The sequence below is a fragment of the Alosa alosa genome, chromosome 12 (assembly GCF_017589495.1).
Source record: "Alosa alosa isolate M-15738 ecotype Scorff River chromosome 12, AALO_Geno_1.1, whole genome shotgun sequence".
NCBI lineage: Eukaryota > Metazoa > Chordata > Actinopteri > Clupeiformes > Clupeidae > Alosa > Alosa alosa.
Window position 1 is genome coordinate 10,276,880 of NC_063200.1, and position 13,014 is coordinate 10,289,893.

Sequence of the window (13,014 nt, forward strand, 5' to 3'; positions counted from 1 at the left end):
ATTCATTAAATAACTTAGCAGACACTTTTATGAAACCTGACCCAGCATGGATATCAGTTTACATTAGTAGCCTATTAGTGCTGATTGGGAAGCGAACCCATGATCTTAATATCATTAGCCCCTTGCTCTAGCAGTTGATCTATTGTCTGAGCCACAGAAAAAGGAGGGGGGGTGGTGGATAGAGATATGGAGATAAAAGCCTAGGCGAAGAACACAGCATTGTGCCGTTAGTGTTTGGGGGAGATGTCTTGAAGGGGAACACATCATTGTGACGTTAGTGTTTGGGGGAGATGGTGTCGGAGGAGAACACAGCATTGTGCCGTTAGTGTTTGGGGAGATGGATTCTACGAGAACACAACATTGTGCCGTTAGTGTTTGGGGAGATGGACTCTAGTATTGTGTCGTTAGTGTTTGGGGAGATGGACTCTAGGAGAACACAACATTGTGATGTTAGTGTTTGGGGGAGATGGTCTTGGAGGAGAAGAACACACATCTCCTGGGGGGTTAGTGTGTTTGGGGAAGATTTGGAGCTGTGGCAGGGGACATAATGAGTAGTGGCTGGAGAGGAACAGAGCACCTCTGGGGAGATGGTCTGCTAGGATGACTCAGCACCTCTGGGTATTTGGGTGTGTGTTTGGTAGGAGGACGTTTCAGCACTTCTGGGTTTGTGTTTACAAGAGATGATGTAGTAGGAGAAAAACTCAATTCAACACCTCTGGGTGTTTGGATGAGTGTTTGAGGGATTTGGTTTAGTAGGAGGACAATTCAACACCTCTGGGTTTGTGTTTGTGAGAGACGGTCTAGTGGGAGAATAACTCAATCCCTCCGATTGTTTGGGGGAGATGGTCTGGTAGGAGGACATCTAAGCACTTCTGGGTGTGTGTTTTGGGGCAGATGAACACAATACCTCAGTGTGTGTCTGCCATGCATCTCTTGGGCAGTGTGTGTCTGTGGTGCATCTCTTGGGCAGTGTGTGTCTGTGGTGCACCTCTTGGATAGTGTGTGTCTGTGGTGCATCTCTTGGGCAGTGTGTGTCTGAGCTGCACCTCTTGGAGAGTGTGTGTCTGGGGGGATGGTCTGGTGCGAGAGCAACTCAGCCCTGCTGGGCTTTTGGGTGTGTGTTTAGAGAAGATGGTCTGGTATGAGGATGACTCAGCATGTCTGGGTCTGGTATTGGGGGAAATGGTCTGATAAGAGCATGACTCAGCACTTTTTGGTTTGTGTTTGAGGGAGATGGTCTAGTTAGGAGATCAAAATTGGATCTGAAGAAGGCATCGTGACCGAGACATTATTAAATGAAATACCATTCCAGCCAGAGTGTGCAACAATTTCTTCTCATTTTTGTTTATCACCAGAGATCAGCAGCACATAATTAATAGTATTCTGGTGTGTGTGTGTTGTGTGTGTGTGTTACTCTGTCTATATTAGTTAGAAGATTGTTTGGGGGAGATGGTCTGTAGGAGGACATCCAAGCACTTCTGGGTGTGTGTTTTGGGGCAGATGAACACAATACCCCAGTGTGTGTCTGCCATGCATCTCTTGGGCAGTGTGTGTCTGTGGTGCATCTCTTTGGGCAGTGTGTGTCTGTGGTGCACCTCCTTGGATAGTGTGTGTCTGTGGTGCATCTCTTGGGCAGTGTGTGTCTGAGCTGCACCTCTTGGAGAGTGTGTGTCTGGGGGATGGTCTGGTGAGAGCAACTCAGCCCTGCTGGGCTTTTGGGTGTGTGTTTAGAGAAGATGGTCTGGTATGAGGATGACTCAGCATGTCTGGGTCTGGTATTGGGGGAAATGGTCTGATAAGAGCATGACTCAGCACTTTTTGGTTTGTGTTTGAGGGAGATGGTCTAGTTAGGAGATCAAAATTGGATCTGAAGAAGGCATCGTGACCGAGACATTATTAAATGAAATACCATTCCAGCCAGAGTGTGCAACAATTTCTTCTCATTTTTGTTTATCACCAGAGATCAGCAGCACATAATTAATAGTATTCTGGTGTGTGTGTGTTGTGTGTGTGTGTGTTACTCTGTCTATATTAGTTAGAAGAGGAACACACAACACCTCTCGGACAGTGTCTGGGGTGAAGGTCTGGTAGGACCTAGACTCAGCCCCTCTAGGTATTTGGATGCTTAAACTTACAATTATTCATCTGGCTGACACATTTATCTTAAACTTACACTTATTCATCTGGCTGACACATTTATCTTAAACTTACACTTATTCATCTGACTGAAACATTTATCCAAAACGAATTACATGTCAATTACAATAAGGGCCAGTCTCTCCTAAACAGCTTAGTGTTAAACAGCGCCAAACGGGAATTTTGGGGAGATGGTCTGGATTTGTAGGCGTTTGGGTGTGAGTTTAGGGGAGATGGCCTGGATTTCTAGGCGTTTGTGTGTGAGTTTAGGGGAGATGTTCAGGAGCTCTAGGCGTTTGGTGTGAGTTTAGGGGAGATGTTCAGGAGCTCTAGGCGTTTGGGTGTGAGTTTAGGGGAGATGTTCAGGAGCTCTAGGCGTTTGGTGTGAGTCTAGGGGAGATTGGAGCTGAGGCAGGGAAACCGAGGCCCAGCGATGAGGTAATGGCTTTATGAGCATGCCCAGTGTAACTAATAATAAAGGGCGCTACCCTTTACACAGGGTCATAAAACCGTAAACTACTCAAACAATAAAACCATAAAACACAGTAAAAAGGCCGGAGAAGAGAGGGATGGAGAGATGAAAAGAAGAGAGAGATGAAGAGATAAAGAGAAGGAGGAGGAGATGCAGAGTGATAGACACTGACGGTAAAGAAGAGAGATTTAAAAGAGAGAGAACAAGTGAGAAAGAGAGATGAAATGAGAGAGAGAGAGAGAATACACAAAGTAGCATCACACACACACACACTCTCTCTCTCCACAAACAGACTAGAGTGCTCTCTCCATAGTAACCTCCTCACAAGCTTTTTCCCCTGGTGCTCTCAATCTAACGCAACACCACACAGCACAGCACAACGATGACCCATCTCCACCTGAACAAACACAACACGCCTTTAACACGGCCACACACACACACACACACAAACACACACGCGCGTGTACGCTCACACACACACACACACGCTCACACACACATGCTCATACACACACACAAAACTAAAGTTGAAGGTTGAAGGTAAATTCAACACTCCACAGTGGAGTCCTCAAACTGAACAACACACACGTACAAACACAAACATACACACACTCACACACATATGCATGTGTGTTCACATACACAAACACACACACAAATACACATGTGCACACCCGCGCACACACACACACACACACACTTCTGAGTAATCAAACTCAGGTGGCACATCTTAAGCAAGCAAATAATGACCAGGCAGATTGCACGCATGGCACCCATGAGCTCCCCTGAGTCCTGCCAACACATGAGCGCACCCTGGAGCAAATCCAAACCAAACACGGCCCAGATGCGGGCCAGGCGAGGCTCAGATATGGGCCAGGCGAGGGTGAGGTCTGTTCCTGCATTATCTGTGCAGGGCGGCGGAGAGGCTGTCATCATCCTCAGAGCTGATGAGAGGATGAGTCTGTTAATCACAGAAATGGACGCAGGGATCGGACGGGCAGCAGGCGCTAACCTACATGGCTGTAATACAGCATGAATACACACACACACAGTGCAGATGCTAACCTATATACCCAGGCTGTAATACAGCATGGATACACACACACACACAAGCATACCTACAGTACACACACACACACACACACACACAGTGCAGACGCTAACCTATATACCCAGGCTGTAATGTCTGTACCTATATACCCAGGCTGTAATGTCTGTACCTATATACCCATGCTGTAATGTCTGTACCTATATACACACACACACACACACACACACACATTCTAACATGCACGCACACACAATCACAGATACATTCACATACATTCACACATTCTAATAGAGACACAGACACACATACGCATGCGCACACACGCACACACAGACGCATACGCACACACAGACGCATGCGCACACAGACGCATTCGCACACACAGATGCATGCGCACACACACACGCACACACACGCACAAACACACACACAAACCACACACACATATACACACACACACACACACGCAAGCATGCACGCACGCACAAACACACATACACACGCGCGCACACACACCAGAGCTGTCTGCAGATGTGTGTTTCCTGAAACTGGTCCCATCCCCTCTCATTGTGCTGGGACGAGGGGCGGGAACGTTACGCCCCTGCTCTTGGGTAAGTAAGTACAACTCCCACGCTTTGGGGCAGGTAGTTCTGCTGGGTAATTAAAGTTCCCATGATTTAGAGTAGGTAGTGTTGCTAAGTTGAGTTACCATGATCTAGAGTATAGGTAGTGTTGCTAAGTTGAGTTCCAATGATTTAGAGTAGTGTTGCTAAGTTGAGTTCCCATGATTTAGAGTAGTGTTGCTAAGTTGAGTTCCCATAAGTTGAGTTCCCATGATTTAGAGTAGGTAGTGTTGCTAAGTTGAGTTCCCATGATTTAGAGTAGGTAGTGTTGCTAAGTTGATTTCCCATGATTTAGGGCAAGCAAATTTGCTGTGTAAGTAGAGATCCTTTGCCCATAGGGCAGGTAGTTCTGTTGGGTAAGTAAAGTTCCCATGGCTATAATTCTGCTGAGTAAGATGGTTCCTATGGCAATAGGGCTGGTAGTTCTGCTGGGTAAGAGGGTTCCTATAGCTATAGGGCTAGTAGTTCTGCTTGCTAAGAGAATTCCTATGGCTATAATTCTGCTGGGTAAGAGAGTTCATATAGCTACAGGGCAGGTACATGTAGTTCTGCTTGCTAAGAGAGTTCCTATAGCTATAGGGCTAGTAGTTCTGCTTGCTAAGAGAGTTCCTAGCTACAGGGCAGGTAGTTCTGCTGAGTAAGTAAAGTTCCCATGGCTATAATTCTGCTGGGTAAGAGAGTTCCTATAGCAATAGGGCAGATAGTTCTGCTGGTTAAGTACAGCGCCATGCTGCGTGGGGTAGGAAGGTGATTCTGGCAAAGGTTTGAGATAATGTCAGCCTCATTTCAAGCCACCCTGTTTCCCATTTGCAGTGCCAGGACTGTGTGTGGAGAGATTTTGTGGAGTATAGAGTTTATTATTTCAGTGCATACACACAGAATGGACAGCTAAAGGCCTGTGAAGAGCAACTGAGCACCAGTGCTGACCAGAGGTGTTTGGAATAAGAGGCGTGTAGAGTAGACTCAACTTTAAACTGCGCTCCCAGGCTGTGGGCTAGATCAGATAGGAAGAGGTCCGGTATACGGGATAATAGCATGGTGCTGAGCAAGTAATGAACAATAATGATGACATGGAAGTGACCTGTAGAATAATTAGAGTTCAGTAATAACAACATGGATGGGACCTGTAGAATAATTAGAGTCCAGTAATGACGACAAGGATGTGAGAGGAAGTGCTCTCTAATTAGGGGCCTAATGAAGCCACCGCCAGCCAGGTGAGGCCCCAGCAGGCCCAGACACGTCCATCAGGAGTCAGGGCTCCCGTCATCAGGAGCAATATGGCACTGCTCTGCACTGAGCTCACACACTCAGCTTCAGAGGGAGTCAAACTTAACTAACAAATACAGTACATAGCTACAGTGAGATGTAGAGAGAGAGAGTGTGTGTGTATGTGTGTGTACGTGTGTGTCTGTAAGTGTGTGTGCGCGAGTGTGTCTGTGAATGTGTGTGCATGTGTGTGTGTGTGTGTGTTTATCCATGTGTGGATGTCGGGTATGGATGATGTTTCTCTTTTGTTAATCAGGGATCATCCTGCTTGGTGCAATGGAAAGAGGAAATGGAAGCAGACCCTCCTAAGTACCCAACCCAATCCATGTACACACACACACACACACCTAAATTTATCATGGGCCTCTAACCTTGCACAGGAACCAGAGTAGACAAACAAGTCCTGTAAAGGATCTCATCATGCTCTAATGGTGCTATTGGGATGCCATTGATAAGTGAGCAGTTCACAGTTGAAAAAAAAACATCAAGAGATTTTGTGCATTACGATTAGCAGGGAATGGAACCTGTCCAGGGTACGGAATTTTAGGCAGGAGAGTGGAGAAGTCGAGCCCGATCCCCCTAAAAGCTGCCGGCAGGACCCATGAGTAGCCTTTAAGCAGCTTTTGGACAGTGCCGCACTCTGGCCTAATCTGAACAGGGCTTATCAGAGCGGGTTTGTAAAAGACAGGACCTGGAGAAGCCACAGAACCAACACCACAGACCCCCCAGTGCCCTGAGCTAGCAGTATTACTGACCCTCCATGGCAACACTTTCACATTACATACACCTACTACTATTAACTCTACACACACACACACACACCCACAGTTCAATCAAGTAGTCAAAATAAAAACATAGCCTAATACACATCTCAATTAAATATCAATATAAACGCAATATAAATTTCAATTCAGACATAAATGTCCACTGTGTAGTTTTCTTGAACGGAAATGAAAAGAAGCCAAAAGCTGCATCTGTATGTTGGAAAACGCCAAACGGTGAGGACCACGTGCCCTTTCCGCCAGTGGGTCACAGAAGCTGCTTCGCTTGGTGAGACAAGGCAGTGACCCCGGGGGCAGTGAACCAACAGGCTAAGCAAACACTGCCCCTACACCATGTATACTCAGGCAGCCCCACAGGCGAGGTTAAAGTAACACGGGAAATAAGCAGTCCATTTGTGTTTGTTCAACCCGTTTTGCTTTAGTCAGTCACGTCCAGATTGTAGAGATGGGTTCAGAAGAAACATCATGCAACATTAACACCAACATGCGTTGCCATCGCGCCGGCGAACCTATATCCAAACCACTACTTTGTTTACTTTGTCAGGTCTTGGGGGGTAAACGACCATAATACAATTAACTATGCCTACGCAGTCATTCTCTCCATCTTCTCTCGTACTACAAAACAAACTAAAATCAGCACTAGGCTATGCAAAGTTTCCAGTAAATTCGTTATTTTTGTCCCGTTCAAATAGCCGCTCCGGTCGGAAGAGACGGACATCAACTTATTGGACTGAAAATGTAGCAGGTGCTTAGCCTCACAAAATCGTTTTCAATAATTAGAATGCAATCAATAATATGTTGACTCAACTCAACAACAATTACAACAGACAAATAGATGTTTATTTATCAAACATACCGCCTGTAAATCGGCCGGGTCAGTTTCTTCTCTACGTCGTGGTGTCGATTCTGGACTTTATTGATTGATCCAAGATCCAAGCGGAAATGTTTCCAAAGTTTCCAATAAGAAATTACATCCACGAAAGTCTCACTCCGGTCGGAGCCTATAGAAGACAGGAAAATCCAAATAGTCTCTTGACATGTTAAGCCTTGATGTAATGTGTATTCCAAAACTAGTGAAGGGGACTTGTAATGCTTGAAAGAAGCCCCAGTCCGCAGCCCTTAGTTTTCGCTACGAGCTTCTCACTTCACTTCTCTAGGACCGGACTCACTCATTCGACCGGAGCTCACATACAAACCTTCTGTTGCTTCCTCCTACCCCCACTCGTGTGTGTGTGTGTGTGCGTGTGTGTGTCGCGCGCTCGCGGACGACTCTTGATGCAGCCTCAAGTTACAAAGTTTTGCATTATGTTATGATACACAGGCTAATCATCTATTTAAGTATGGCTTGTTCAATCGTTTTAACTGCGTGTTTTTGGTAGGTTCATTTGCTGTCTATGAAAACATTTTCAAATATAATTTGAAGTCTTTCCGAAAAACATATTTTAATACAGCCTAATATAACCAAACAAAACATGATCATAATCCTGATAGGAAGAGGGTTAACTGATACAGGCAGACCGATTTACCTGATTATATGGAAAATTAGATCAATGAAAATTGAGTCATTAGAACATTACCTGAGTCACGTGCCATCCGGATTGTTGGAATATGTTTGCGGCGATGCGTTGTTTTGGAATCCTTTGGATTCTTTATTACAGGTGCCCAGCGCGCCCTCTGTACTTTACCCTGGATTTTGCCTGTTTATCCGCCGATCCTGTTTAAAGTATCCGTGGGATTAAGAGTCCATGGCAAACTATCAACTAAATTAATGATAATAATATCAGATAATCTCGAGATTAAGGTCTCATATCACACTCAGGTCGAGTGGAATTTTTCGGGTCAGTAAGTCCCATGATGTAAAAGTAAAACAATAATGCTATTGGCCAACAACTGATGTTACACTGAGCCAGGTATGTCTGTGTGTAATCCTTGCGCTCTAGTGAGTACCGGTGTTTAGTTTACAGATTGTACCTTTCTATTGGGTATAATGATAATGGATTATAGCTTCACATCTATTTTAAAATAAATAGCTAGCAGTCCCCCATTCATTCTACACGAGAACTGAAACAACTCCCCATTATCCCACACGAGGGCGCACTTGTGTTACAGACAGCAGAGCCGTATATCTATCCATAGTGCTCTGACAGACAGCAACAACACTATCATTCATTGCCAACCTTTCTTCTGTCACTTTGTAATAGTTCACTGAGAGGATTTGGCAAAGAGTATTAATTATATACTATGAGAGCAAAACTGAAATGCAACTTCAGGGAAAGACAACTATGGTCTGAACATATGTTTCAGCAACACACAAGTGAAAAACCTGCACTCACCATTAAAATATTTATTCAATGACAATTATAAATACATTTGTAGGTCAAGCCATAATACTAGACACTGCAGGATTTTTAAAAAAAAAAAAACATGCTATAATATTGAAAATGATCCTTGATTATGAAGAGCCCTTTTCCTCTACAACTAGCATCTTTGGAGAGAGGACAGCAGAACATATTAACACAGAATGGCTTTTGCATGTCCTATGTATACGCAGCTTATAATAAATACTCCATTTCTGGCATGTATAACACAGTCACTTCCAACTCCAAAAAATACAGCATATGCATGTGCAGTGCAATTAAGCCACTTGGTGTTTCCGTTTCCTCCGTCAGAAGAAACGTGCGGTAAACAACATACAGAGAAGCGACCCATGCAAGGTCCTGGAGGCAGCTGCGGCCCGAGGATGTGTGTGTGTGTGTGTGTGTGTGTGTGTGTGTGTGTGTGTGTGTGTGTGTGTGTGTGTGTGTGTGTGTGTGTGTGTGTGTTTGGAGGGGTCAAAGACCTGAACCCCTCACCCCCAAACCTCCAGTAACTCTGGTGCTCAGGGGAGGGGGGGTGTTGGGGTTGACCACAGAAGGCCCGGCTCAGTCATCAAAATCTGGGATGTCGTCATACGAGTAGCCTCTGTAGCCTTTGGACGCGTAGTAGGCAATTCGCAGGTGGTAGAACCCAGGGAGGAAGACCAGCACTCCGATGATCAGCACAGGGATTGTTCTGTTGGGGTCCTGGGACAGCCGCAGCAGGTGGGGACAGGGGCACAAGAGAACACAAGAGATTCAGGCACAAAAGTGTAATAATAACACATCATCATAACAAACTTACACATTTTAATAATGATGAGAGGACAGTAGATTGCACTGCAGAATACACACACACACACACACACACAAACCACACTATGGAGACACTTTGTAAACATGTTAGCAACACTAGCATCTTCTCTAACACTAGCAATGTAATGGGTCTACAGGTATGTCATGCAGCTCTGTTTATGATGTGGTATGCTGTATATGCTGTGGGCACACTCTGATTACGCTCACACATGTAAGAGAACAGAAGAGCTTAAATCTGGAACCCATATGGCTCAGATCCGGCCTGGATAAGGGCTTTATCTGTCCAGAGCTCATCTCTGTGATGGCTCTGTGGTGTGTTGATCTGTTCTGTCATGTGGAGGTTCTGACCTGTGGTATAAAGAGTCTGTTCTATGGTCTGGAGGTTCTGTTCTATAGTGCTAAGGTTCTATTCTATATGAAGGCTCTGTTCTATGGTGTGAAGGTTCTGTTCTATGGTGTAACAGTTCTGTTCTATGGTGTGAAGGCTCTGCTCTATATGAAGGTTCTGTTCTACGGTGTGAAGATTCTGTTCTATGGTGTGAAGGTTCTGTTCTACGGCGTGAAGGTTGTGTTCTATAGTGTGAAGGCTCTGTTCTATGGTGTGACAGCTCTGTTCTATGGTGTGAGGGTTCTGTTCTAGAAGGCTCAGTTCTATGGTGTGAACTGTGAAGGCTCAGTTCTATGGTGTGAGGGGCTCTGTCCTGTGGTATGTTGCTCTGCTCTGCCCTGCAGTGAGTTTCAGAGTGTGTTACTGTTCTGTTCTATGATGTGAAGGCTCTGTCCTTCGGTGTGTTGCCAGGCTGTGGGGTGAATGCTCTATTTGTTTACTCACCGACACGTGTATATAGCCAGAGAGAAGCAGCCCGCCGATGATTATTAATAACGACCCAATGAGGAACAGGAAGGTCGCCAGGGCAATCGCTTTATAGGGAACTTTGGGTGGTCCTCTCTTGAACTAGTGAAAGAAGAAACAGACACTGGAAGTTGCTATAGCATGTAGAGGTTAGGAGTTTAGGACTGTCAAAGTCTTGGAGCGTTAAAGGCTATGGTACCAGCTGCTGCTGTTGAATTTGTCTTTGGTAAAACTATCCTACTTACAACACACACACACACACACACACACACACACATCACATCACTAGGAATACTAATGACAACAATAACTCACACATAGCCATACCTAAAATGTGTATTAAATGTGTATTACTAAAACTTATGCAGTGACTTCTGCATATTACACATATTAGGTAGGGCTAAGTCCTTATACTTGTTTTACCCACAGGACTTGACAAACTCACCTGAAGATCAATGTAGCCCTCATCGCTGTCAGCCAAACGCGAATATTTCACTTTGTTGTTTGGCATTCCTCCACCTCCAGATACATTCCTGGTAGGCATCATAACCAGTCTTTAGAGAGAGAGAGAGAGAGAGACTGTGGACTGACTGGCACCCATGCAAAAACAAGGCGCCATTCATTCGTGCCATAATAATTTCATTACATTAAGCAGTAATGAGCTACCTGTGCGTACGCAGCTGAAACACAACAGTAGCATGAAAAGCGCTGAAAGGTTTAGGTCAACATGCTAAATTAGCTCAAGCTCAATGAACTAGCGAAATAGCTGTATCAGCAACAACAGGGGGGTTAAGCAGCTAACTAACTAAGCTAATAATCTCAACCTCTTTGGATCTGCAAGAACACGCATCTCTAGCTAGCGCTCTTTACAACCAGATATTCACAGACAAACACTGAAATAGCATGCCACGTATTTCCAAGTGTGCATTGCTTTGTACTGCAAGTTGGCTAAACTGTCAAGCCAGTGATATTGTTTTGCAGTTAGTAAATCAGACTCACCTGTAAATTCACTTAGGCTAAGTGTAGCCTAAATAAGCTAAGATACGTATATGGCAACGAGTATTAAATGTTAGACGCATTCAAAAACTCCCCTTTTAACTGATTCAGTCATGTAAACTGACGCAATACAGAATGTGAGAAAATAACTTTTTCCCCTCAGTTATCAGTTATGCTCCATTACTGTTTTGCTTCCTGACTGTTGTCCTGGTTGGCTGCGCGCGCAGGTAGAGGAGGAGTGGTTCGGGAGCCATGTTGTTGAGGGAATGACCTCAAAGCAATGCCACAAACACTTCCACGATCCAACACTAACAACGTGTCTGATTTAATTATGCACATTTTGACGCAATTGCTGTAATTACAAAGTTCCTTAAAAGTTTATGTTGACAGATAACAATTAAAAGTCCATTGTCTCAAGTTCAACAACTTGTAGGCTACATTGCCACCATTAGGCCTAGGCCTAATTATCGTCCATCACTATACCTTCTTGAAGCCTCATTTCATTGTGGTGACATTAAACTGTAATACAAATTCAAAACAATTTAATTTGATGAAACGCTTGCGCTCTTGAAACATAGGCCTATTCCAAATCCACAGAGTCAGAGAGAGAGAGAGAGAGAGCGCTCATTATCTATTAGCCAAACACTTGATCCCATTTGGATTACAAAGACAGCAGTCAACAGCCAAGACTTACCATTATAGCTGATTCTATCTCATGCACCATTGAATAGTACCAACTGGCACACAGACAATACATGCATATGAAAACTAATAGCGCTGCACACTGTGTGTGTGTGTGTGTGTGTGTGTGTGTGTGTGTGAGTGTTAGAGAGAGAGAGAGAGAGAGAATTAAATATGGGACATGTGACATTTAGTTGAAGATTATTCTGCTCGATATGATGGTTATTGCTGCTGACATAAAAACTATCGTTACTGTAATGATCATGTCACCATGGCTGCCATCATAAGCTGGAATTGGTGGTGTGGCAATTTGATCTCAAATCAGGCAACGCACAACAAACAGTGTGCAGCAGCATAGCCTGTATAGTAGTAGGCTTGCTATGATGCTTCCTCTCAGTGCTATCATTACAACGTTTACCATTTTCAATGATTTCTTTAATACTAGGAGAGAATTGGGATATGTGTGGAAACAATATGAACACACTATCAAGCTCACGTGTGTGTGTCTGTGTGTGAGTGTGTGTGTACCTGTGCATGTGTGTGTGTTTGAGGCATATTGTATGTCTTTAAATTCAGTGTGTGTGAGTACTGTACATGTGCATGTGTGTGATGTGTGTGCGTCTGTGTGTTTGTGTGTGTGTGTACGTGTGCATGTGTTTGTGTTTGAGGCATATTGTATGTCTTTAAATTCACAGATCCACAGCCCAAGTTCTGGCTACTGAAAATGGGAATTATTGAGTGACCTCGCTGTGTCGCTGGCATGCTGTCCTCTCCAGTTCTGAAATGATGGAAAAGCAGCTCAGCTTCACTCTCCCACAACAAAGACCCTGTGTCCAAAGCCTGATTCAATTCCTGTCATATGCTCTCCTTATCTGTATTTTTATCCAGTCTTAAAATATACAATTCTTAACTCTCGTGTCTGACCTTGTGGAATACATGTGTGTGTGTGTGTGTGTGTATGTGTATATGTGTGCATGTGTGTAT

The 13,014-nt window shown here is 44.4% G+C and overlaps 2 protein-coding genes across 2 annotated transcripts in view; both read right to left on the bottom strand.

The window, feature by feature from the left end:
* igsf9a (immunoglobulin superfamily, member 9a) overlaps positions 1-7,519 on the bottom strand; it is a gene marked incomplete at its 3' end in the record, with an annotated part of 37,898 nt that extends 30,379 nt beyond the window's left edge. Inside the window, exon 1 of the mRNA XM_048259333.1 lies at positions 7,187-7,519. The remainder of the gene's footprint in view (positions 1-7,186) is intronic.
* A 1,140-nt stretch (positions 7,520-8,659) lies between these two features.
* Positions 8,660-11,560, bottom strand: tmem230a (transmembrane protein 230a). Its single transcript, XM_048259880.1, has 4 exons — positions 11,353-11,560; positions 10,799-10,907; positions 10,333-10,455; positions 8,660-9,392 (listed from the first exon to the last, which is right to left on the bottom strand). Exons 2-4 carry the CDS (start codon positions 10,898-10,900, stop codon positions 9,252-9,254), a joined length of 366 nt encoding a protein of 121 aa, XP_048115837.1. The 5' UTR covers positions 10,901-10,907; positions 11,353-11,560; the 3' UTR covers positions 8,660-9,251.
* Positions 11,561-13,014: the final 1,454 nt, after the last annotated feature.

Coding starts and splice junctions, on each gene's coding strand:
- tmem230a (XM_048259880.1), bottom strand. CDS start 10,900: ATGATGCCTACCAGGAATGTATCTGGAGGTGGAGGAATGCCAAACAAC. Junction 10,456..10,798: donor AGGGCTACATTGATCTTCAG/GTGAGTTTGTCA, acceptor TTCTTTCACTAG/TTCAAGAGAGGACCACCCAA. Junction 9,393..10,332: donor CTGGCTATATACACGTGTCG/GTGAGTAAACAA, acceptor CGGCTGTCCCAG/GACCCCAACAGAACAATCCC.